The 22,482-nt window shown below is 38.5% G+C and overlaps 1 protein-coding gene across 1 annotated transcript; it reads right to left on the reverse strand.

The window, feature by feature from the left end:
• Positions 1-2,252: 2,252 nt before the first annotated feature.
• On the reverse strand, positions 2,253-19,671 carry LOC139737044 (uncharacterized). Its single transcript, XM_071647721.1, has 6 exons — positions 19,311-19,671; positions 13,158-13,252; positions 12,393-12,516; positions 11,100-11,453; positions 9,645-9,742; positions 2,253-5,619 (listed from the first exon to the last, which is right to left on the reverse strand). Exons 1-6 carry the CDS (start codon positions 19,594-19,596, stop codon positions 5,557-5,559), a joined length of 1,020 nt encoding a protein of 339 aa, XP_071503822.1. The 5' UTR covers positions 19,597-19,671; the 3' UTR covers positions 2,253-5,556.
• Positions 19,672-22,482: the final 2,811 nt, after the last annotated feature.

Below are 22,482 nucleotides of genomic sequence, written 5' to 3' on the forward strand. Positions count from 1 at the left end.
CAGCATATTTTTTATCTATGTTTATTGACATCAAAAATGGATAGCATGTAAGTTTAAGCAAAGAAAGAAATATATTAAAAATATCAAATCATGATACACAATTTCTTTTTTGAAATACCAATTTCTACAAACATTTGCCTAAATTGGCCTTCTTTACGTTCTCAATTCTGCACAACATATGTGGGAAATATACATGCACAAATTCCTTTTTATTTTTTATTTTTTGGTTAAATTACTTATTCTTTTTTATATCAGCAGCTTGAAAGCATGGTGCATATTTACAACAAAATTGGTGACTTTAATCCTCCTGGAAATCATTGTCTCTCTTGCATGTCTGCATGCATGCACAAACTACTCAGTAACCTAGTGTTTATTCACCGCATTTAGATTGCCTACATTACAATGTGAACTTATACGTCACACTTTGTCTCATTTTGTGAAACTTTAAGCACACAGAACCAGTTTGGATTCATGCACACAAGACGGGGAGCTGAAAACAGGTAGCAATTCAAGGTTGGCAAGAGCACTACTACCTGACATGCAACAGAAAAAAAAAACCCAAACAAACTTGTTTGTCTTCCATCATGTAAATAACCAATGATAAAATGATGAAACACGTTTCCATCATATGAATATTTTTGTCTCTTCCACACTCTTTCCGGCCTGCTCACAAAGTCAGAATCACCGTCTGAAGTGCTTTTCATTCATTGGTCAGTCGATGCCATTACGTGGCGAGGTGAGACAAAACTATTTCACTGTCCAATCAGTGAAATTCCAGAATTTTACTTTGGCCACCCATCCTTGTCCCTCCATTAGACCATGCCTCAATCAGAACATTGTAGGAGGTTGCGGATTTTTTTTCCCTTTTTTTTTGGGGGGGGGGGGGGGGGGGGCAGGGTTACACTTGCGAACCCTATGCAGTCTGATGACTCACTTCTCAAGTTGTTGTAAAATCATTAAAAGCTGGAATTTGAACTTGTATCATGTCTGCTCTGTCTTCACTATTTCCCACAATGGTGTTACATCTCAATTACTCTGTTGAGTTTGATGATGAAACTAATTGTACTTTTTGCATTATCATGTACGCACAATTTATATGTACACTGCAAAACAGGAATTTTCTCATGCATTTTAATTTTGCAAATTTTGTGAAAGCCATGACTCACAAAATTAAAATGCATGTTCACTCTCTCGTCAACACTTTATGCATTGAGAGCAAATGGCGATTTGTGAATAATTTCATGGTGAGAATAAAACCGTCGGCCCAAATTCGCAAAAAAAAATGTCATGCCGCGAATATTTGAAGTTGTATATTTACATGTATAATATCTTGATGGATAGGCTCACGAGTGAAAAGATGTAAAACAAATAAGCCCAAAATAAATGCTATTTTCAACCTTTGGTGGGAAATGCAGAAATATCATAGACATGAGACTTGTGGAATTATTCAAATATGTTTGGATCCCTCAATACATCTAATCCCACTACCAGCAATAAAACTATGGCTCAGCTTTAATTGATATATTCACATTTGTCTACTTTTTCATGTCCGTTGCCCTGCGTATAACGTGAATTGAACAAAATTGTTATTTACGACACTATTACAAATCAAAGAAAATATAGATATTTTTTGTCACAAATGATGTAACTATATCTGAGTAATGCAAACTTCTCTGGAATAATGGAGTAACAACCGTGTGCGTAAAAATGGTGCACAGCACTCAAACTCTTGGCTACAGGCGGTCAAATATATATATATATTGTACTGGGTAATAGTTGTGAATAGATTTCATAAATGACTTTAAAACTGTATGAAACTCACTAGCCTAGGAAAAAAAAAACATAAAACAATTTCACCAAACATAACACAATATGCAAATGGTGTGAAAACCAATTCCATCCCAAACAAAAATGATACAAGAAACCATGAAACAATCCTTAATCATATTTAACAACTTATGCCTTTGCCTCATGAGAGATAATTTTGTGAAAATGAGGCAAAAATTTAAAAAAAAAAAAGCTAAGTATTCAAGCTATTTAACTCTCAATCATAATGTCATTCACAGATTAAATGATAGCACATCAAACTATCAAAGCAACTTTGAAAACTCATCATGCAGAACATAGCATTAGAATCGTGTCCGTAGCAATCCTCCATTGCAGATCAATGCTGGAGAATACGTAGCGTTGAACTGATTATGGCTTCTGGCATCTGATAAATACCACTGTCTAGTAATAAAGTTTGTCTCAGCTTTTCTACAGGAAAACCATATCTTTATTCAAAGAGCTTAATTTCTAATGTAAGATGAAAAACAGCAACAAACCATGGCAGCTATCATAGGGGGACAGGGTAGCATTTATGCTCATGAAAATTGGAATGTGTAAGGTTTGAAATATAGGATGTCAGAACTAAGAGTATTGTTTTGATACATGTAGGTTCTACGAATTTGTTATCTATTATGTAATACATACATTTTTCACATTTTGCAATATCACACTGCCAGGGTGACAATTTGAAAAGCTGGGTCGTTCCGTCTTGCATAAATAAATAACAGGATCCCCTCCCCCTTTTTCATTATTATAATTACAAGCCTCCACTTTACAACAAAACATTGTAATCTAAGAAATTTACAGCAAAGAGGAGAACACATCTCTGAGATTAGGAAGGAACGTGTCCAAAGAGGGGTTTTTTTTGAACAAAGATGCAACAAATTACTTTAAAATCTGCTCTATATAATGTCCATTTTGAAATGATTTCCACACTTCAATATCAGAAAGTGTAGGGAACAGATTTGACAGGTATTACTCAACAATTCTTGTTTGCATACTATTTCAGTGACTTCTCATACTATGGCCTCAAATGAATTTCATTGCTGAAATACTTATCTTCCAACATGTTGCCATGTTTTCTTGAAATTTGTAACCAAGAATGAATAACAAAGAAAAGTTTTACTTTTTTTTTCTTTAATTTTGACAATATGGCAGAACTTCGGTTGGCCAAATGCTTAGTCAAAAAAAAAAAAAGGCAAGCTTGGGCAATCTGCAATTCATTAAAATATAAAAATAAAAGAAATTTCACAAGAAATAATAATCAGAACAATGCTTTCAGCATAAGAAAACAATCCTCCAGCGTGGAGTCTACAACTAGTTACTATCTTAGGAAAAGTTTTTCACTTTTGATTCAAAATAATCACAGCATTGAGCATGCTTAAGAATTCCCTTCATGCAAAGGGTTGTACAATTAATAGACTTTGTTTTGTTTGTTTTCACCACGTACTTGTCACAAGAACACTTGTAATGAGCCATAACTTTGCACATGACTAATGTAAAAGTGGATATTTTTGCGCTCTGCCGGGTAAGAAGAGTTTCGTGTGTCTTTAATCCCGCGGAATCAAGACATCAACTACTGGAACATATAGCAAGCAAAAACATTTGTGTACTTTATATTCACGCTAGTTTCTGGTTGTGCGAAATGTGCAAAAATTTCAACACCACGAAAATTTCCACTTATACAGTATAAATCAGTACATTTCTACTTTTAAGAAAACATGAAAGATCAAAAGGCTTTTTAAGGACAATATCCCATATAAAGTCCCTTTGTTTGACTCTAAATTGCAGTGAAAAGGGAGACTCTCCCATACAGTGCCATGCAGCAATGCAATGTGCTTCTTTCAAGGTGTGTGGCAAGAAGCGAAGGAAAGAAATGAAGCTGCATCGGGCTCACATGACAATACTTTCCTGTGTGCGATAGTGTTCCTCAATATTCTGCTTTAGCATAAAACTTGCTAAAACTATCAAACCTCATAAAAAAAGTGGAGCAGATCACACAATGTACAATCATAGAGGCACAAAACCCAGGACCAGAGAAGGGTCTTTGATGAAGTTGGTTCTAAACACATCTCAGTACAATAATTACACTCACTAGTTCAATGCTGTACATACAAAATAAGCAGGAAATTCCCTCATGACTTTGCCAAACAACCAATTAGAATGATAATTATATCATTGCTATATGAGATAACAATTTGGCAACTGCTCATCGATTATCATCGCCGTGTCGATCACTCAGCTTTTATGTTTAAGTTTATTCTATATTATTTCGTCTTGTTTTTGAGGTTTCTTACATTTCATCATCATATAGTTTGTACATAACTCACAAATAGATATAAGCAATCATTCATCAACACACATACTCACTTCAACAGCAATAACAACAAAATGGGAAAAATGTATTCCAAGTTAACCCTTACCCCCGTTGAGGACAAGCTGATTTTGCCATATACACGCTTCCCATAGAAGCTTGCTCGCGTATACTTAGGTCTAGTCTTCAATCAGGTAATTTGGTAATACAATGTACATGTATTATGCAGCTGTAAGCTCTGACTATTGAAATCCTTCTCCATATCAACATTAAGTAATTACAGTGTACATGTGTGAGGATTGTACTGGTATCCTCTCATATTTTGCACTTCTGTACATACAATATGTCAACAATTCATACAATTCTGTTAGAAAGACTGACAAATATTAGATGTATGTTATAATAATTTACAAAACCTAAAATTCTTTGCTCACTTCATATGTGACCATGCATTACAAAACCAACAAAAAGTCGCTAGCCCTTATATTACGTGAAGATTCAAAATAGGAGAAACAGGTCAACCTATGTGTACTCAATCTTGAGTTTTCCACATTTTCTGAAAGCAAGCATTTCTACTACATTATTTTAAAGATTTTGAACAAATGTACTTTCATTGTGCTTTTAGCAGTTTTTCTAAAACAATTTTTTTTTTTTGTTAAAGAACAGCGTGATTACATATATGTCTTAGAGGCCCCTTTCTGTTTCTTAAAAATCCTCTATATACTTTTCATTTTCAACTCTAATAACTTTTGAAAGGATGATGCTACTGCTTTGAAAGTTGGTATCAGTTATGGATTGAGTGTGTTGATACAGCATGCTCAACTTCAGCTTAATCTAAAAATCTGATTATGTCTTCATTGTTGATTCTACAGACTTTTACTTCAGAGCCTCATTTCTCAGGATGCACTTTTCCAGAGTGTGTGTTTTCATGCCAGTATACAGAAAGGTTAGGAGATATATAGAGTCCACTTGAATTGAGTTATATATCAATTTAAAGCTTAAAATTCTGCTCTTTCAGAATCTAAACATAACTGAAAATTCATGTCTGGCAATTTTTATTGGTTTTGTGATGCAGGGTGACATATATTTCTCCAGAGACAAGATGGCTTGGAGTAGGGGAAATTTGGAGACAGGATAATACGATCAGTTTGGCATGGCATCGTAATTATGTGTTTAGTCTTCTTATACATCGTTTGCTGCCCAAATCCATCGGATAATTTCGTCATTCTGAGAAGAGGTGCAGCATCACTATGAGTTGCGTGAAATTAGCATAAAGAGAGAAAGAAAGAAAGAAAGAAAGAAAGAAAGAAAAAAAAAAGGAAGAAAGAAAACATAAAACATATGATGCATCAATTACTGCTCTGAAGATATAGTGCAGGTGGCCATACTCCTTCTGTCATGTGAATTCCTGGAGATCAGACATTTGGGTTGCAAGCTTGAGGAGAAGGACACACATCCATCACTGCATTCTCACAGGTCTGCAGTCAAAACAAGATGCACAGAACGTAATTGCAGTACTGTAAAACACAATATTTTCGCGGCATGAAGTTTTCTGTGAATTGGAGCCAACGGCCTTTTTAACGGCGTGAAATTTTTCGAGAGTTGCCTCTAACACTCAATGCGTATAGTGTAGACAAGAACTTTCATGTGCATTTTAATTTCGCGAATCTTGGCTCACGCGAAATTCAAATGTGCGCAAACATACCTCGTTTTACAGTCACACACTGAAACGATGCTTCTGGATCAACTTCTATGTTAGAATTTCTAAACAGAGATGACTCCACTTTATGAAACACACAAACAATTATTTTTGCAAAGGGGCAAACAAGTGCTCAAAATGTGGCAAAAGTCAGGCCATAAACTAAATATTTGGGGGAAATCGCACAATTTCTCAGAACACACAAAATTTGCTAGAGTGATTAGGACATAGTTCATGAATACAAAAACAACTAGCAAAAGCAAGAAATGTCTAATACCTAATTCCTACTTTAGCTTTGAAAAAGCCACAGAAGTTTGTAGTGCAAAATTTGAAATCCATCCAATATACAGTTAAACTCTCATAAGTCAATCTTCTCGGGACTGAGCAAAACACATCGACTTAGGCGATTTTCGACTTGTAAGTAAGTCAAAAAAAAAATCGACTTACAGTTACACCACACATACATATGTATAATGTACATGTATGTTGTCTACTCTGGAGGTGAGAGCTGGAGCGGTGTGCCCGATATTTGCCCTTCAGCAAGACACTTTATCCACATTGATGCAGGCCAGGGCTCCACACTAACTTTTATTTTGGTGGCCCGATCGGGCCATCAAAATGATTGACTTTTATTTTTTGATGGCCCGAAAAAAAAACAAACAAGCAAAACTAAATCGGTCCTACTAAACATAGAAAAATAGATACAGTGGAAACTCGATATAACGAGATGGTCGGGACCGAGTCGTTTTCCTCGTTATAGCCGATATCTCGTTATATCAGTAGGCATAAAAGAAAGCATAACATAAAGACATTAATTTGCACATGTGGGACTACCCATCATCTTTCAATCAATACTGATAACTTGGTAATGTGTGTGAGGTAATTACTCACCTTTATGGGTAAGATGTTTTTTCGCCAATGAAATCCGATATCAAGAATGTTTTTCTTATCAATTGTAGATGTTTGAATTTGTAAATCTAAACTGCTTGCGATTGTGTGAAGATCGTCTGTGGATTGGTGTGTGGTTACGGTATGGGTGTGTGTTGTGTGTGGAGAGCTTGAATATGGTCTGCACAATGCTGTGTGTGCAGTGTGTGTGTGTGTGTGTGTGTGACACATTTTGTATGTACATTATGACTGCGTGTGTGTGAAGATGGGGAATTCCCTACGTAGAAAGCCAATCACAGCATCAGATTGCCTTACACTTGCTAAACGTCATGATGATGTCATGTATACGGCCGTCCCACCACATTTTCTGCATGTATCAGTGCGCCCACACACACACATACACGTACAACATGCGGTGCTAGCTGTAGAGCGAACTGAAGAAAATATGTGTGTACAAGACAGTTTTTGGCGCATCGAGCTTTACAATCTCGGAACATGATAGCACAGGCGAAGTAAAGCTTTACCCGAAGACATTTTGCTTTACCTCGCTATATCAGGTTTGATTGGCTATGTTTTTCTTTGTTTGGAAATCACAAAATTTATCTCGTTATAGCAGTTATTTCGTTATAGCCGATCTCGCTATAAGAGTAGCATTTTACATAGACTTGTGTGGAAGGAAATTTGGGACCGGGAAAATTTCCTCGTAATAACCGATATCTCGTTATAGCAGTGTTCGTTATACCGAGTTTCCCCTGTATTAAGTATTACTGAAGTGATACAGGACGGTACCCACATCTAAAATAAATAAACAGAAAATTTAATCATCATATACCGTTCTTCTGAGAAAGATTTAGCAAATAGGCTTATAGATTATCATAAAAGTTGATGCCTATTTAGGTGGTCAAAATATACGTTTGAAATGAGAAAGTGGGAGCATTTGCAGACATTTGTAAACATCCGACATTTATTTGTCAAACGTAAAAACAAGCAACCAACATTCATTCTAGGATCTTACAGAGCTGAATATCATCCTTATTCATTTCCGAACGTGAAAGCAAACATCCGCTTTTTATTTTATCATCTAACTGAGCCGATTGATACCATTAATCATTTCCAAATATAAAAGAAACAATCTGTTACTTATTTTAGCATCGTACGGAGCAGAATATTACCGTTATTCGATCTCCAAATTCAAAAGCAAACACCCGACATTTATTTTATGATCGTAAGGAGCCAAATGTTACTGCTGTCCACTTCCGAAAGTGAAATGAATCATCTGACAATTATTTCAGCATCATAAGGAGCCGAATGTTATACTGTTTTTCATATTCGAACGTCAAGGCAGACATCTGACATTTACTTTACCATCAAACGCAGCTGAATGTTATTGTTATTCATTTCAAAATGTTACATAGCAAATGTCTGATATTTTAGCATCTCAATTATGGAGCAGAATGTTACTACTTTCCACTTCCGAATGTAAAAGCAATCACCTGACATTTATTTTGGCATCTTCCGGAGCCGAATGTTACATGCTATTTACTTTCGAACGTAAAAAGCGAACATTTGGCATTTATTTTATCATCATACAGAGTTGAATATTATTACTATTCATTTCAGAACGTCAAAGGGATCATTCGACATATATTTCAGCATCTTCCAGAGCTGAATGTTATTGTTATTCACTTTCGAACGTAAAAGTAAACATCCGGCATTTATTTTATCATCGTACGAAGTTGATTATTATTGTTATTCATTTCCGAATGTCAAAGAGATAATTCGACATTTACTTTAGCATCTTCTGGAGATGAATGTTATTGTTATTTACTTTCGAACGTAAAAGTAAACATCCAGCATTCATTTTATCATCGTATGGAGTTGAATATCATTATTATTCATATCCGAAGGTCAAAGCAAACATTCGACATTTATTTCAGCACCGTACGGAACTGAATCTTACTATTATTCATTTCCAAAAGTATAAGCAAACATCTGACATTTATTTTAGTATTATACGGAGTCGAATATTACCGTTATTCATTTCCAAAAACTAAGAGCAAACATCTGACATTTATTCTAGAATCTTATGGAGCCGATTGTTACCGCTGTTCATTTCCAAAACTGAAGGCAAACATCCCGCTTTTTTTGGTGGCCCAGCGTGCGTTTTTGGTGACCCCGGTCGCAAATTAACCATTCGCGTAATCGTGATTCGATTCGCGAAAAGACTCTGCTTAATATTAGGCATAGATCACTAAACTCGGTAGGGGCTACGTCGTCCTTTCACCAGGTCTCGTTACAAAACCAAAATCTCGCGTGAGTTCTTGTGTTACCTATCGTTAATGTTAACGAAACATTGTTAATTTGCGCTAGGGATCGTTACTCATCGTTACTACAAACGTTAATTTTCCCGATCGTTACTTTGCATTACTAACGATTCAGGTGAAACCGCTTGCGTTAATGAAACGTTAATGTTTATTAACGCAAAGTTTCTTTTGGTATATACTGTATGTAAACAAAAACTGGCGTCTCATGATTTTGACAGTGATTTATTACACAATATTGTGCATTGGTACTTCTCTATGAGTTTTTGAATTTAGGATCATGGAGTACATTAAATGGAGAAATGCATGGTGTATGTCGCATTTGTGTCAGGACCAGGGTTTATATTTTTGGATATTGGTAGATTTGTGAATAGCACCCAACTCACAAAATTCATGAAAATAGAAAAAAAGCAAAACATATGCCATGTACAGTATCTTACAACTAAACTGGGAAGCAATAAAATAGAAAACAATTCCTAACATACGTAAAGGCATAAAATTACCGTGAGATATATCGCTGCTGTTATCTAACATGCTACTGGCCATCACAGTTTTTTAAGAAATCAATATAAAAATCTACACAAGTTCTACTTACCACATGATCTCTCAACCACTCTTTGAATTCGTAGCGATACATTGCCATTTCGTAGTCATACTTCTTCACGTCATCTACATTACAATCCGTCTTTTCACCTGAGCATAAAAAAAGAAAACACACAAAAAATAAACAAGTGAAATGGAGAACCCGCCCCCCCCCCCCAAAAAAAAAGGGGGGGGGGAGAACTAAATTTATGTATGGGTGCAGAGGTCAAACCGACTGAGTCACAATCTGCTAAGATGGATTCAGTCAGTTGACTGGCTGGACAAAATATTTACGGTGACATTAGTTTCTATAGAATTATTAATTTCTTCATTATCATAGAGCAAAATGAAATCTTTCCACTGATACCTCAGTTGTTACATAGCAAAGAATATTCTTATTATTTACTCTGTTTGTTAGCTTTTGTTAGTTTGAGGATGCATGTTCTGCTTGACTGTTTTTGCCCAGGCAGATTGCCCAACTCTCCATTCCTTGTTGATGGGCAAGAAGATCTTTTATTTTCTTCTTTTTTTTGCCGGCCTTAAAGTAGTCATCACAAAAAAAATAGCTTGATATTCATGAATAAAGTGAACTACACATTTCTGTAAAGATGAAGTCTCTAGGAATATGAATAATTAAGTTTCAGAACGTGAAAACGTCACCAGAACAATGGAGAGATGGTGTTTTGAGACCTTTTTCCGACCGTCAGAACCCGATCTGATGGCAAAATTTTGGGGACTGAAATTATGACTTCACGTAAGGAACGCATCAGCCCTGCGCTGATGCGCCATGGTTCAAAGCGTGAATTCCGCATGATCTGCATAGAAGGCGAAGTCTCTCCTTCACACAATCCGGTACAAGTTGGTTATCATTTTTGTAGATTTAAGTTACTGGATTCATCTTGCTTGGAATTACTAGTAATTATGTAGATGTTATCTTTTCAGACTTCTATATGCGCTTTTGCGCCTCAGTCTCACCTCATAAATGGCTCGTAGGCATAAGTGCTCTACTTGAACTGACTAGAACCAGAAGCTAACTCTGCAGAACCCTTGCTACTCGCAATCACGTAGGCCTATGTGATCTCGATGTAATGCCAATGGTTCGGAAGACGTGCAAGGTCAATATCATTTAGGTTTCACTTCATGTTGTAATGTACGAACTTTAATAGTCAGGTACATAATTTAATTATGAACTCTTACAGCTACGTGTGCATGCCACTTACACGTGTACGGTAGCTATTTTAGCTTGAGTGAAATCAGTAATTCGGTACATGCGCAAATATCTTTTAATAAGTCACATTAAAAATCTGTTTCAGGCAACATTTCCCCCCGCTTTGACACCTTTTCATATATGATTTTCTTAATATAGATCTTGCATTCTTTGTCCTTTAAAGATTCTCAGAGAATTGTGGAAGGAAGGGGCTAAAGTGGATGTCATTAGAAACTAGCAAATCTGTCTACTCAGTCATACCAGATGAATCCACCTCAATGGGGAAGGGCACGACTTTGGGGCTGGTCTTTCCCGATGCGCTGCTCACTGTAACAAATCCAGGATAAGTACAAGTAGTCCCGTCAGGGCAGTTAAGGCTCTGCGTATCATCTGTTATTATAATGTGGACATGGAGAAACTCTCGACAGCCCTGCGCAGTGTTGAACCTCTTGGAATTGACCTCGTAAGTTCCTGCATGAAGGTCTGTAATGAATTCTGCTTCCATTTCTGTGCCTGCTTCACCCTCAAAGAGCAAGAAGCAGTTGGTGACACTGCCGTTAAGGGTGCGATGAGTGCAGTTTTTCTTGTCATACATGTCAGTGCGGTCCTTTATAGCTGTGTGGATGAACAGCAAATTAAACAAATAAGAGCAAAAGCAAATTGAAAGACAAAGGAAAGAAGGCAACATCTCCTCCTTCACTTCATCATTGATATTTCATAATTTCTTCTTTAATAAGAATTCACTTTATATATTGAAGGCAATACACTGTGATTGACAAGACGTGTCAAAGTCAAAGGGAGGTTGTAAGACTTTTTAAAGGTTATATGTATATATCCCTCCTGCGAACATCATGAAATTTTGCATGGTTGAAGAGAATAATGCCTCCCAACATTTTGTATGAAATATCATATGCCTCAGATTTAAACAGAAAAGAGAGAAAAGAAATAAAACACTAACTCCATGCCACTCGAGAATACGATCCACTTTTGTACCAAGAATAACTGTTGGAATTTTTCTTGAGGTCAGAAAAAATTCACTGGAAATCAGACAGATAGAGACAGCTGTCAAATAAACAAACAAACAAATGCTGGCAAAAGCGTAACTTTCTTGGTGGAGATAAAAATAAATTACGGTGGATGCCCCTGTAACAGCACAAGTCAACATCACAACTTTATGTACCACATGGACAGCCCCTTTTGCGAGTGGCAATGGTACATGATGAAATCATCAAAATACAGTAAAAGTGGAAATTTTTGCAGTGTTGAAATTTTTGTGCACCTCACGCAACCAGAAACTAGCGCGAAAATAATAGCATTTTTTTGCTTGCCATATGTTCCTGTGCGCAATGTCTTGATTCCGCAGAATTAAAAATGTGTGAAACTCTTCTGACCCCACCAAGCGTGAAAACTTAGTAGCGCAAAAATATCCACTTTTACAGTAATTTGCTACATTGGCGGAAATGCTAGAGCCACATTGCGGAAGTGTTCAATCCATCTCACAGTTGGTAAACTACCCCCCAAAAAAATGTTTTTAGGTTAAAAAATATCTCTTACTTGATGGAAGCGATGGCAATCTTTCGCTGACACCAAAACTGACGGCGCACTCATCCATGGTAGCATACACTCTATTGTTCTCAATGGTGACGTCTCTGACACCAAACAGCCACCTCTGCTCAAGCTGGGCATAGTTAAGTGATAGAGGGACAGGGGAGAGGGAGCATAAAAATGCAAATCATAACATGAACAATATTGTGCTGCGATAAAGTATCGCCATAACTGAAGACAAATGAGCAATACTTATAAGTTTTGTACTTGAAATGATAACCAAATAGTATCCACCAACAATAGAATTTACCTGTTTCATTACAGACAAAAGTGTCGGCGATTGAAGTTTACAGTGTTCCTACCCTCTATGGCATAAATCTATTAACAATACACATAGTTTTAGTGGTTGCAAGACCAAAACTGTTGTTCAGTGTTGTCCAATGAAAGCAGTTCGATGATGAACACAATAATGTAGAAACGGTCAATATGTTGCAATCACTTTGATAGCATATACTTTATATTAATGTTCTTGCTCAGGGACCATTTCCAGTGTGAAAACTACAATTTCTTACTAATTTTTGCATTAGATATGTTGCAATGAACAAACTTTCCAAATCACATAGTGATATTTTCATTTCATTTCGCTCAAAACTGCTTTTAATCAAGAGGAAGAAAGTATCGTAAGTACTTTGCATATTCAGAGTCATACGGTTTAGTCCCACAACATATGGTTCCGCTGCACCCTTCCAGCTCTTGTGCATTCTTGTCACTTACATAGGTATTATTGAAGGTTCGACGCTCAACAATGATTTTTTTTTGCACCTCTGCACTGTCTGCACTGATGACGACCTTCAGAATCTTTGCATTGTCTGAAATGGATAGAAAAAAAATGTCACATGCCTCATTATCTCAAACAATGACCACTAATGCTGCAAAGAGTAAGTTTATCTATCCAATGTGAAAGCCCTTCAAGTGAGCAGCAGCTTGCAGATTATAAGATTATATGTATGTGACCGTGCATCACAAAGGGAACAAAAAATCGCACCCCTTGATTTTACGTGAGGACACAAGAATAACAAAGCAGTACCCGCTGCATGCTATAAGGATTAGAACCAACACTTGCTGTCGGGCGAAAGCTCGGTGGTCTAGTGGAGATGACGCCTGTCCGGTGATCAGGAGGTCGTAGGTTCGAATCCTGCTCGAGTATGTACGCCCATGATTTTTTATCATGGCTACTACTAAAACACTGATCAATTCAATGGTTATTTACGTCGATGTAGGGCAATTTGTCAATCAGTTGCAATGAAAACATCTCGACGGAAGAATTTCATGAATTTGAATAACAAAGCAGTACCCGCTGCATGCTATAAGGATTAGAACCAACACTTGCTGTCGGGCGAAAGCTCGGTGGTCTAGTGGAGATGACGCCTGTCCGGTGATCAGGAGGTCGTAGGTTCAAATCCTGCTCGAGTATGTACGCCCATGATTTTTTATCACGGCTACTACTAAAACACTGATCAATTCAATGCTTATTTACGTCGATGTAGGGCAATTTGTCAATCAGTTGCAATGAAAACATCTCGACGGAAGAATTTCATGAATTTGAATAACAAAGCAGTACCCGCTGCATGCTATAAGGATTAGAACCAACACTTGCTGTCGGGCGAAAGCTCGGTGGTCTAGTGGAGATGACGCCTGTCCGGTGATCAGGAGGTCGTAGGTTCGAATCCCGCTCGAGTATGTACGCCCATGATTTTTTATCATGGCTACTACTAAAACACTGATCAATTCAATGCTTATTTACGTCGATGTAGGGCAATTTGTCAATCAGTTGCAATGAAAACATCTCGACGGAAGAATTTCATGAATTTGAATAACAAAGCAGTACCCGCTGCATGCTATAAGGATTAGAACCAACACTTGCTGTCGGGCGAAAGCTCGGTGGTCTAGTGGAGATGACGCCTGTCCGGTGATCAGGAGGTCGTAGGTTCGAATCCTGCTCGAGTATGTACGCCCATGATTTTTTATCATGGCTACTACTAAAACACTGATCAATTCAATGCTTATTTACGTCGATGTAGGGCAATTTGTCAATCAGTTGCAATGAAAACATCTCGACGGAAGAATTTCATGAATTTGAATAACAAAGCAGTACCCGCTGCATGCTATAAGGATTAGAACCAACACTTGCTGTCGGGCGAAAGCTCGGTGGTCTAGTGGAGATGACGCCTGTCCGGTGATCAGGAGGTCGTAGGTTCGAATCCTGCTCGAGTATGTACGCCCATGATTTTTTTATCACGGCTACTACTAAAACACTGATCAATTCAATGCTTATTTACGTCGATGTAGGGCAATTTGTCAATCAGTTGCAATGAAAACATCTCGACGGAAGAATTTCATGAATTTGAATAACAAAGGAGTACCCGCTGCATGCTATAAGGATTAGAACCAACACTTGCTGTCGGGCGAAAGCTCGGTGGTCTAGTGGAGATGACGCCTGTCCGGTGATCAGGAGGTCGTAGGTTCGGATCCTGCTCGAGTATGTACGCCCATGATTTTTTTATCATGGCTACTACTAAAACACTGATCAATTCAATGCTTATTTACGTCGATGTAGGGCAATTTGTCAATCAGTTGCAATGAAAACATCTCGACGGAAGAATTTCATGAATTAGAGTTACTTGAGTTTTTCATATTTTCTGAAATAGCTATCCTTCTTCTACATTGTTCCTTAGTTTGGGATCAGAACATGAATTGGAAAGTGTATTTTCAGCAGTTCTTCTACAATCTTTTTTTCTGTTCAGTAGTGAGGTCTGGTATGTCTTAGAAGCTCACCTTCACTTCTTAAAATCCTTTGCATACTCTTCACTTTCAACTCTCATAACTTTTGAAAGGATAATGCTACTGCTTTGAAAGTTGGCTTTAATCATAGAAAGAATGTGTTAACTGAGCATGCTACCTTTCAGTTTGATTTGATAATTCCTTTATTGTTGTTGCCCTAGTGGTTTACATCCTGTTTTTGTCACATCCATCACAAAGCTAGCGTGGTTTGGTAAAGATTAAGTGTTTGACCAGACCCTGTACTTCAGAGCCTCTTTTCTCAGTTCACACTCTTCCAGAGTGTGTGTTTTCTTTCCAATATTTAGACAGGTTAAGAGAGTCCATTTGAATTAAGTCATACATCATTTCAAAGCTTAAAGTCTGCTCTCTTAAAATCTGCTCTTTACTAAAAATCCATGTCTGGCGACTTTGTGCTGGTTTTGTGGTGCAATGTCACATGTATATTAAATCGCATTCCAAGCCCTTTTCTCTGAGAAGATGAAATCCAAATATTTTCATCTATCACCCATATTAAAATTTGCATATATACCATATACACAGCACAGTTGATGGCAAAATGTATTGTCATATTTCATTGGTTTCTCCATGTCTCTAAATTTCGACATGCCTTCTTTGCAGCTCTTTTTATTTTCTTTCCCTTATATTTTTCTTCATTAGATCACTACGTTTTGTAAATGTGAGGGCAATAGGGCATGCGATCAATATGGACTAAATGTTAACAGGTCATTGGTATCGAGTTAAAGCTAAAACACAGTACTCGTAGGGGCTCCAGATTTATCTTTCACCAATTTGAATTTACTTGCAATATATCAGAAAGTTCTACCAAGAAAATTGTTTGGCTGACATAATTTGCCTGGACAGCACATTCATTTTCTTGAAGGATTTTGAGTTTTGAAAGTGTGAAATGATCAAAGTCGGCATACCAGCTTTTATTTGGGAATCACCCTTCCTGTTCAGCATTGCCGGGAAGTAGAACATTACATGATAATCAATCATACAATCGTAATCCTAATTTGCATTGGATTTGTTCTAGTGCGGAAGATCGATGGATATTGCCATTGCCCCATTTGTTGATTATTCATAATCAATTATGACAAATTATGTAGCAACCATGATCAGGTAAGCTCCAAAATTGTGGACTTTGTGGCAAACCTTCATGGTTAATATATTTCTCATTTTTTTTATTACACAACTGAAATCACGCTATCACAGCAGTATTTTGCTCATTTCTTATGCATAGGTGTACATTTTGGGGCAATAAGTGACAGTTCTGCAGGCATACAAGAACTAAGTTTTGGTTTTAAACTCTCTCTTTCATGGCAGAGTGGAATAAATAATGACCTTTATGCAATCTAGCATCCTCTGCAGTCAACAGCTCAGCTCCATTTGGGCTGACTTGCACAAAGAGCATCTCAGCAATGCCACAAAATAGTTATAATGATGGATCAGGGAGGTGATCTAGACCCCGTTTACAGTGCGAGGCGCAAAAGGCCAAATGCGGGGCCAAAACTGGCCACGCATTTGGCCACGCTCAGGAGGTGGTCTCGGTGTAAACGCAAACTGGGCCAAATGCGCAGCCAATATTAGTCTGGCTTCCAAACCCTCTGTCCGTACTATTTCGCTATTCAGGATATTAACCCCCTCAACGTCAAAGACTAGTATAGTTTTAGGTGGTTTTGTCCTGCAAAGGATTTTTCCTTCGGCAAAGGCCTTTGCCCGAACGGCGACTTCGTCGCCACGGAATCCAGTTGGCAAAGGGTCTGAAAACCAGACTATACCAAATTGCGTTTGTTTACAAGCAGAGCGCAAAAGGTCAAATGCGGGGCCAAAATTGGCTGCGCATTTGGCCATGCTCAGGAGGTGGTCTCGGCCGCGGCCGAGCCCAGCATTTTCTCAGTGTAAACGCAAACTGGGTGAAATGCGCGGCCAATTCTAGTCTGGCTTCCAAACCCTCTGCCCAAACCATTTCGCTATTCAGGATATTAACCCCCTCAACGTCGAAAACTAGTATAGTTTATGGTGGTTTTCCATAGGTAAAGGTCTTTGCCTGAACGGCGACTTTGTCGCCACGGAATCCAGTTGGCAAAGAGTAAAGACCCCGTTTACAGTGCGGGGCTGGGCCGAGCCACGGCCGAACCCAGCCTCAATTGCGGGGCCGAGCCCCGCAATTTTAATTCAAGCCTTTCAATATTTTGTTGTAGTGGCGCTCTGCTTTTGACCCTTCTATAAGTTTAAAGAAGAAGTGAAATTTAGCACTTTCACTTGACCTTTGACCTTTAGGCAAGAAACTTCTGAGAGAATCTGTATTGGGTAATATATGCATACACTAAGTTTTAAGAAAAAAATCCTGCAGGAATTGCATAGACCTTTGAACCATGACCCCTAAATTCCCTACATGATCACTGCCAGTCAGTACATGCATATATACTAAGTTCCATGAAGATACCTTGAAATATTTGTGAGATAATGGAGAAAAAAGTAACATTTTAACATTTTCACTTGACCTTTGACCCTTGACGTTTGACCTCATGACCCAAAGCTCTCTCTGGGGAATCTTTATTTGGTAGTTCATGTATACACCAAGTTTCAAGAAAATACCTCCAGGCATTGCATAAATATTGGGGAAATAGTGAAATTTTGAGCATTTGACCTTGACCTTTTGACTTTTGACCTTGAGCATGTGCGCTTATAAGTTGAAAGGCACAACTTCACCCACTCATACATATGCATGCCAAGTTTCATTAGGATACCTCTAACAGTTTTTTTAGATATGCTGTCCACAAAATTGATTACGGACAGAATGACAGACGAACGGACGGACGGACAACCCGAAAACAATAATGCCTCCGATGACACTTCGTGGCGGAGGCATAAAAAGTGTAATTTTAATGAAACATTCGACTCACTGGGCCCATTCAATACACACACATTTACTGATGCCAGTGCATTAATGAGGCAGAGAACAAACTGCAGCAGGACAATCCTTTTTTGCTGTAACAGAGCTGGTCGTTAATTACCAGACCTACCAACCTTTCTGACTGAAAAAAAAAAAAAAAAATAGGGATAATTTGGCTCAAAAAGCATGAAATGCATGTGTAGCAAAATTATCAAGAAAATTACAAAAATCCAAAAGAAACGAGAGTTGGAATGGTATAAATTAAGATTCCTCCAAATTCAGAAAGGTTGAGAGGTCTGGGTTACTAATGTCCTCTTTTGTCAAAGGATCTGGGTGCACATTGAACTTCTTGGTCGGCCTTGAGATGGCAAAACAACGTTTGTTGAAAATTCATGAAAATTGACTTAGTCACATATTTCAGCTTATCTTTGTGTAATCTAACTCTTGACCAAACCTTGAAATCAGAACCCATTGAGATATGATGCTCCCTCCCATTGGAAAGTGTTCAAATTTTGTTGGCAAAACAACATAAGCAGCGATACGCTTGCCCCTGCTCAAAACACGTCTGGCATGGACTTGGCAAAACAGCGTATCTACAAGCGATACGCTGTTTTGCCATCTACATGTTTACACAGGAATAGGCTGAGCACATATGCAGCTGCATATGTGCACGCATATTGACTTTGTAGGACATCATACGCCTGCCAGTGATCGAGACTTAGGTTGTTTTGCTGTATTAATGGCAATAGTGTGGTTATGTTGAGACGGTAAAACAACGTATGTTTTGATTAAAAGCAAATTATTCTTAAAATAAAGGGTCCTGTGAAATAAATTTGCATGCACTGTATTACTGATACTCTTGGTCCTTCAAGGGTAAGATACTGTATGAAGTATTGAACGCAAACAGAAAAAGAGCTGCAGGTTTGCGAAACTTCTAACTTGATTTACTGGAAAAGAAGTTGGATAGAGATACGATGTTTTGCCATCTCAAGGCCGAGGTGGTGTCAAGCATGACATCAAAGGAGAGGAGATAATTTCTACTCCATCTATGACGCCTCCGTGGATGGAGCAAGCGTCAGCAACAAAGACACAACTTTGATGCCTGTCAAATATGGAACATTTCTCTTGCCTAGTACTGAAAGACTAATATCAAAGGTTAAAGGTTAAAGAGTGGATTACAAGAGACTTACTCGTTCCAATAAACACGGTAATTGAAGTCTCTGAGCTTTCGGAGATGGCAAACTCTTGTCCGTTGACACCCTCCAGTACAGCCAGGGCGTCGGTCACACTCTCGTCCAGACCACGAGGATAGGTGCAGGTCTGTCCGAATCCACAACTCACCACATTTCTGTTCAGCAGTGGGTACTTCTCCAAGTGAGCATATATGCTGTTTGAGCCAATTACGTAAGGATCCATACACTGAATGGTGCCACCAAAATTTGGAAAAACATACAAATAAGAAAAAACGTTAGTCATGTGACCATCATCTTAAATGGAAGGTAGTGACAAACTTCAGCAAACAGTGTAATACAAAAAAAAAAGAAGAGAGTTGAAGTGTGTATTGCATTCAGGTTCTTCAATGCTAAGTTGATGTTAACCCATTGAAGATGAGTCCTGAGTATACTCTGGCAAGTGTCTATGGGAAATGAATGTTGTAGCAAAATCAGCTCATCCTCAACAAGTTAAACCCCGGTCACACAGCACTTAACGGCTTAATCACGGCCAAAACACGTTAAAAAGTGGTCTCCCGTGAGGCAGATGGTGTTGTTCGCGTTGATGTAGAGTTTAAGACGAGCTACGGTCAATTTATATACGTGGCAGGACGCGGGGAAAAATCTGAACGGTGTCGGACGCAGTAAAAAGTTTTGAACTGCTCAAAATTTTATTCCACCGACAACCACGGGCGGCACATGAGGTAAAGCTGCGCGGCACATGAGGTAAAGATGCGCAACACATGTGAAACACATGTGATAATTTGTGTTCTGGCAGTGATTAAAACTTGGGGAGACGCAGTAAAGATGCAAAAGTTCAGCGGTCTGTCACGGGCAGAGCACGGTCATCTGACGCGTGTTACGCATTGGTATCACGGGAAATAGCATGTGTTTAGCGGCTTACTACTGACAAATGGATTTTTCCGCGTACACACACGTGGATGGACGTGGTTAGTCGCGCTTAGGCAGTGCTTCAGCAGTGGAACAGCCGTCAACGGCCATACCCCGTACAAAGCACGGCCAAACCAAAATGGACCAAAATATTACCAGTTACGACCGCGTCCACCAGATTTTCATAACTTTTTGTACGTGATTTGGACTTGGAGTGCTGTGTGACCGGGGCTTTAAAAGGAATTTTCCAATTATTCTCTGACAATTCTGGCAGCATTTCTCTGCTGCTGTATCAGTTATCCACATGAAAGCATACCACAGGATAAACACCCACGGCACCTAAAGATTTTTTTTTTTTTATTACTATCATTAAAAGGGTGTTGATATCTACATACATGTAGATAGATAGATAGATAGATAGATGTACCTTGGGGAGTTGATGGTCACCACAGGGTCAAAGGTCACATGCAGGGGTCAATGAACTTTTAGGGCCCAATGTACTGTGCATTTAATTATGACTCCTAACTTTTGATCCAAAGGTCCATTTGTGAACAACAACAAAAAAAAAGGTGTTGTACGTTTGTGGGCGAGACACATCACGGCACGCGCCATAAAAACATTGGGCCCTAAAGTTCATTGACCCCTGCCTAAGAGCTTTGACCTTGAGGTGACCTTCATATACGGTAAAATGTGAAACTTCTTCTTCTTCTTCTTCTGATTAAGTCTGCCTCCTTCAATAAACTGAAGATTCTTGCAGACTGGTGCTATTTACATTATAATACAATTTATTTACAAATATTTACAAGCACATAGAAAATTTGACGAAAACAACTAGCCACTGTGATCAACCGTTAGACGGTTTCGAAATGATCCCACAGATGGCGCTGAAACAATGTCTGACGACAGTGAATTCCAGTTCCTTACAGTTCTTGGGAAGAACGAATGACGATGCGATTCAGTTCTCGAATATGGTACCTGATAGGAGTGTGGTTGCGAAGCTCTCGTTAACTGAGTAGCCTGTTGGATAATATAGTCCTGTGCTGAAAGAGGAGTAAGATTATTGTGTATTTTGTACATCATAATTAGCCTGTCATTTTCTCTGCGCTGTTCCAGAGTGGTCCAATCAAGTTCTTGTAGCATTTTGGTGACACTCGAGGTGTTATGGTAGCGATTTAAAGTGAATCGCGCAGCTCTTCTCTGGACCATTTCCACTTGGTGGATTAGGTTCTTGGTAGATGGGTCCCAAACTGTAGAAGCATACTCAACAATTGGTCGAACCAACGTTTTGTGAGCTGTGGCTTTAACATCAGAAGATTTTATGCGAAGATTGCGTTTTAGAAATGCAAGCACGTTATTGGCTTTATTGACAGTACTATTGATGTGTTGGGTCCACTTCAAATCAGAAGTGATGGTTACACCTAAGTACTTCACGGATTCAACAGATTCAAGAGGGGTGTTATTTAGATGAAACACGTGTTGCACCTTGCTTCTTTTCCTGGATATTGTCAAAACCTTGCACTTATCTGTGTTCAAATCCATCATCCATTTTTTTGCCCAGTCACCAATTTTGTTTAGGTCCTCTTGAAGATTTTGCGTATGATGTTGATTGTCGATGGTCATGGAAGAAATTGCATCATCGGCAAAAAGGCGAACCTTTGACGCGAGACCATCAGGCAAGTCATTGATGTAAAGCAGAAAGAGGCAAGGCCCAAGAACCGACCCCTGAGGCATTCCAGATCCTACCACTACTGAAGAAGATTTAATACCATCCAAAACAACCCTCTGACTTCTTCCATTGAGAAAACTTTGAATCCATTTCAGATTTTTCCCCGATACCGTAGTAGTCCAGTTTACGTAAAAGCCGCTCATGTCCAACCTTGTCAAAAGCTTTTGAAAAATCCATGACTATAACATAAACTTTGTATGACCCCTCTTCCCTCGAAGTTTGATTGCAATTGAAGCCCAGAGTAAAGAGTTATTGAAGTTTTTGTATCGTTACGGACAGACGACGGACGGACGGACGACGGACGGACGGATGACGGACGGACAGACGCCGCAGGCAATCCCTTAGTCTCCCCGAACCTCCGGTGGGCTCGACAATAAAACTACAATGAGGTCTGAGGTTGATGTGGCACACGGGGTGTGTTCATCATGGCACATAAAGAGTTAAGTTGTGAATGATTTGAAAAAACGATGTCAAGAAACCTCTTTAGCTATTGCGTGAGTTATCATTTACTGATCAAGTCATTAAAAAATCTAT

This window comes from Diadema antillarum, unplaced genomic scaffold (genome assembly GCF_040938485.1).
Source record: "Diadema antillarum isolate AM-2024a unplaced genomic scaffold, OU_Dant_1.0 seq00000678_RagTag, whole genome shotgun sequence".
Taxonomy (NCBI): Eukaryota; Metazoa; Echinodermata; class Echinoidea; order Diadematoida; family Diadematidae; genus Diadema; species Diadema antillarum.

Coding starts and splice junctions, on each gene's coding strand:
- LOC139737044 (XM_071647721.1), bottom strand. CDS start 19,596: ATGACTAACGTTTTTTCTTATTTGTATGTTTTTCCAAATTTTGGTGGC. Junction 12,517..13,157: donor GAACCTTCAATAATACCTAT/GTAAGTGACAAG, acceptor AACTATGCCCAG/CTTGAGCAGAGGTGGCTGTT. Junction 9,743..11,099: donor CATTGAGGTGGATTCATCTG/GTATGACTGAGT, acceptor TTTTATGCTCAG/GTGAAAAGACGGATTGTAAT.